Genomic DNA, 4519 nt, shown 5'->3' on the forward strand with positions numbered 1-4519 from the left:
CCTCCCACCCCCACTGCAGCACCTCCCCCCACTCTCCCACACCCACCCCCGCAGCGCCTCCCCCCACTCTCCCACCCCCGCAGCATCTCTCCCTCACTCTCCCATCCCCTTAATGCCTCTTTCCGACCCTAACCTAACCCTAACCCTAACCCGTGGAGCCTCTACCCCCCACTCCTCCACCTGGCAGTGGGAGGGGACAGCAGGGGCAGGGGCCACACTCCACAGACATACTCAGTGTGGGCAGGGGTGGGATGAAAGCGGGGTCGCTGCGGCTCAGCCTGTGTCTGTCTGCAGGGGGTGCTCTCAGCCTCTTGGCCTTGAACGGGCTGTTCATCCTGATTCACAAGCACAACCTGTGAGTGTTGCAGGGGTGCAGGTCTTCCCAATCCACCAGCCCTGCTCCTCTGCCCATCCCACCCTGCCCCAGTGGTCCCCACTCTCCTCACTTCCCAATCTCCCCGCGCCCATCCCCCTCCCCCCCCCCCCCCCGGCCCCCCCCGGCCCCCCCGTCCCCTTCCCACCCCCGCTCCCCCGCCCCCTTCCCACCCGGCCCGGCCCCGCTCCCCGTCCCCTTCCCCTTCCCACCCGGCCCCAGCCCCAGACCTGCTCCTCTGTTCCCTTCCCACCCAGCCTGCTCTCCTCACAGGCCATGGCGTTGGACCCCTGGGCAGGAGGAGGGGGTGCTGAGGGAGACCCTGGCCCCGGAGGCCGCAGTTCTGGGCCTGCTCCATCCACTGCTCCTTTCCCCCGGCCTGCAGGGAGTACCCTGACTTCTACCGGAAACTCTATGGCCTCCTGGACCCCTCCGTCTTTCACGTCAAGTACCGAGCCCGCTTCTTCCACCTGGCTGACCTCTTCCTGTCGTCCTCGTGAGTCCTGGGGCACCTCGCTCTGCCTGGTTCTGTGGCTACAGCTGGGTGGGAGGGTGGTGGGGGCTCGCAGTCCTGGCCCTGCCTCACCACCACTGCCCTGCCAGCCACCTCCCCGCTTACCTGGTGGCTGCCTTCGCCAAGCGCCTGGCCCGCCTGGCTCTGACGGCTCCCCCCGAGGCCCTGCTCATGGTCCTGCCCTTCATATGTAACCTGCTGCGCCGGCACCCCGCCTGCCGCGTCCTGGTGCACCGCCCACATGGGCCTGGTGAGTTGGGGCTTCCTGAGGCTGGGCCGGAGCGTGAGTCGGGGTGCTGGCATCCCGGGGAGGTGGATGGCAGACGAGGGCCCGAATCTCATTCCTAGAGTTGGACGCTGACCCCTATGATCCCGGAGAGGAGGACCCGGCCCAGAGCCGGGCCCTGGAGAGCTCCCTGTGGGAGCTTCAGGTGAGGGCATTGCTGCCATGCTCTGGGGCCCTCAGAAAACCCAGCTCCCCTCCCCATGCCACCTCCCGCATAGCCTCACACCGTGTCCCTGCCATGGCCCCCTGTGATTGGGGGTGCATGGTGCTTGGCCTGCTCCATGGCTCTGCCCCCCCACCCGCTCTGGTTGGCAGCACAGGAGGCTGTGGCTAGGGGCACAGGGTGGGGGCCCGGGGCAGCTGTTTCTTGACGGCCTTACCGCCCCAGGCCCTCCAACGCCACTACCACCCTGAGGTGTCCAAAGCCGCCAGCGTCATCAACCAGGCCCTGTCCGTGCCCGAGGTCAGCATCGCGCCGCTGCTGGAGCTCACGGCCTATGAGGTGCGGGGCGGGGCCGGGGGCGGGGGGGAGGGCCTGGGCCACAGGGCGCCAAGCCGAGACCGAGAGCCACCGTCCTTTGCAGATCTTTGAGCGGGACCTGAAGAAGAAAGGGCCGGAGCCGGTGCCCCTGGAGTTTCTCCCAGCCCAGGGGCTGCTGGGACGGCCGGGCGATGTCTGTGCCCAGCACTTCACGCTCAGCTGACCCTGCCCGCCTGCGAATAAATGGTTTTACAGGAGAGCGGCTCGGAGCGTGGGCGGGACGGATCGGTGCCTCTGCGGGGCAAGGGCCTCACGTCTGCCTGGGCCCACCTGGCACACAGCATGTTGGGTCCCTGCCTCCCCCACAGCCTGGGAGGTGACGGTGGGGAACCTGAGGTGCAGCCTCTCCCAGGGGCTCTGGGCCGCCAGTGTCACAGGTCACTGGTCTGCCCCCAACCCTGGGCCCTAGTGATCTCCCTGGTGCAGAGCTCAGGGCCTCTGCTGAGGTTATGCTCCAGACACCGGGAGGGAGCTGGGGGTTCTCTCTACCTGGGTTGGTTAGGGTGGCCAGCGTGTGTGGTGACGTATCTGGGTATGGGGTGTGGGGGAGTGAAGGGGTGTTGGCGTGACTAGGGGATTGGTGTGAGGGGGGTTGGTTAGGGTTGTGAGTGAGGGTGTTGGCGTGAGTGGGGTGTTGGTGTGAGTGGGGGTGTTGGTGTGAGTGGGCGTTGGTGTGAGGGGGCGTTGGTGTGAGTGGGGGCGTTGGTGTGAGTGGGGGCGTTGGCGTGAGTGGGCGTTGGCGTGAGTGGGCGTTGGCGTGAGTGGGCGTTGGCGTGAGTGGGCGCGTTGGCGTGAGTGGGCGTTGGCGTGAGTGGGCGTTGGCGTGAGTGGGCGTTGGCGTGAGTGGGCGTTGGCGTGAGTGGGCGTTGGCGTGGGTGGGCGTGTTGGCGTGAGTGGGCGTTGGCGTGAGTGGGCGTTGGCGTGAGTGGGGGCGTTGGCGTGAGTGGGGGCGTTGGCGTGAGTGGGGGCGTTGGCGTGAGTGGGCGTTGGCGTGAGTGGGGGCGTTGGCGTGAGTGGGCGCGTTGGCGTGAGTGGGCGCGTTGGCGTGAGTGGGGGCGTTGGCGTGAGTGGGGGCGTTGGCGTGAGTGGGGGCGTTGGCGTGAGTGGGCGTTGGCGTGAGTGGGCGTTGGCGTGAGTGGGGGCGTTGGCGTGAGTGGGCGTTGGCGTGGGTGGGCGTTGGCGTGAGTGGGGGCGTTGGCGTGAGTGGGGGCGTTGGCGTGAGTGGGGGCGTTGGCGTGAGTGGGGGCGTTGGCGTGAGTGGGTGTTGGTGTGAGTGGGGGCGTTGGTGTGAGTGGGGGCGGTGTGAGTGGGGGCGTTGGTGTGAGTGGGGGCGTTGGTGTGAGTGGGCGTTGGTGTGAGTGGGGGCGTTGGTGTGAGTGGGGGCGTTGGTGTGAGTGGGGGCGTTGGTGTGAGTGGGTGTTGGTGTGAGCGGGTGTTGGTGTGAGTGGGGGTGTTGGTGTGAGCGGGTGTTGGTGTGAGTGGGGCTATTGGATTGGGTGGGGGTTTGGCATGAGTTGTGGGGTTCCTGTGTCTGTGCCCCACCTTGGCTGTGTCCTGCTGATCCCCCTTGTTTTGTGAGTGTGAGGGCCCGGTGGATGCTGGGTAGCAGCTGGGCAGCGTCTGGCCCCCTCTGGAGTCTTCCCCGCCGCGGAGGCCCTGGTAGTTGGCACAGCCTTGCTATTGAGGAGCTTACTTTGAGAGGACCCAGTTTACACCAGACAGGTTTTCTGTCTATCTGGGATGCCCAGTTTCCTTTTTGCAGTGTGCTTATTTCAGGACAGAAGGCGGGGCACTGGAACGGAGCTTGGTGTGCGTGGGTGTGGCTGGGGAGGGCACGGAGCGCCAGGGCCCTGCTTGGGGGAGCCGCCCTCCTGGCCCAGCACTGGCCTGGGACCCTGCCTGTGCCCAGCGGGGGTTTTGGGAGCAGCGCTGAGAGAACAGGTGCCCCTGCTCCCAGCCTCCCCATGGCTGCTGACCTCCCTGCCCAGGGGGCTTCTCAGGTGAAGCAGCCCCACCCTGGGGACTTAGTGCCAGCCACAGCCATGGCCTCTGTCACTTTTCCCTGCTTGCGCTGGTTTGAGCGCCGCCGGGGAGGGGAGGGCTTCCCTGGAACCCTGTATGTGGGTGAGCACAGGCGCCCTCCCCCTTCCCCCGAGTCGCACCCTCCACTGTGCACAGCCGGTCCCACCCGTGGCCCCTCGGCTGTCAGACTGCAACAGGGCAGATAGAGCCCGGCCTTGTGCTGTGCCCTGGGCAGGCCACCACGCCTGGTACCTCCCGAGTGCTGTCCCCCACTCCTGAGTCCTGGGGCAGGGCTGGGCCGAAGGCGCTGGCGTCCTGAGCTCCTGGGGCCACCAGAGGCCGCTGCAGCCCTGCCCTGAGCCCACGGGAGGCGCTGCCCCGCCAGCTTCACCCCGCCAGGCCCCGCGGCCACTCCCACTCGGACCCAGCCAGGGCCTCCTTGCTGACACCGCAGAGGGCTTGTGCTGGGCTTGGGCTGATCTCGCGTGACGGCCGAGGCCAGGGGGTGACCTGGCTGCAGGCAGACCCTCCAGGCCCCTCTGCTGTGTGCTCAGCTGGACCCCGGCAGATGCTCTGCTATCCCAGTGCCCAGGCCTGTCAGGGTGCTGTCATCTGCAGATGGGGTCGTCACAGAGGTCATCATGGCTTGGATGCAGCTTGGTGGGCTCCACACAGCCAGGGGGCCTGACACAGGCCCAGGAGGGAGAGCCAGGAGGAACTTACCTTGTCAGCCCCGGAACCTGGGACTTCAGCCTCTAGAGGGGGGCACCACGTCCACTTTCA

At 67.3% G+C, this 4519-nt stretch overlaps 1 protein-coding gene across 1 annotated transcript in view; it reads left to right on the forward strand.

Moving 5' to 3' along the window:
- NOC4L (nucleolar complex associated 4 homolog) overlaps positions 1 to 1913 on the forward strand; it is a 5882-nt gene extending 3969 nt beyond the window's left edge. The window contains exons 10-15 of the mRNA XM_032270892.1: positions 295 to 355; positions 759 to 869; positions 977 to 1137; positions 1236 to 1318; positions 1562 to 1675; positions 1758 to 1913. Of these exons, the coding sequence (XP_032126783.1) occupies positions 295 to 355; positions 759 to 869; positions 977 to 1137; positions 1236 to 1318; positions 1562 to 1675; positions 1758 to 1877 (650 nt within the window). The 3' untranslated portion in view covers positions 1878 to 1913. The remainder of the gene's footprint in view (positions 1 to 294; positions 356 to 758; positions 870 to 976; positions 1138 to 1235; positions 1319 to 1561; positions 1676 to 1757) is intronic.
- Positions 1914 to 4519: the final 2606 nt, after the last annotated feature.

This window comes from Sapajus apella, unplaced genomic scaffold (assembly GCF_009761245.1).
Source record: "Sapajus apella isolate SASKATOON/1434 unplaced genomic scaffold, GSC_monkey_1.0 scaffold218, whole genome shotgun sequence".
NCBI lineage: Eukaryota > Metazoa > Chordata > Mammalia > Primates > Cebidae > Sapajus > Sapajus apella.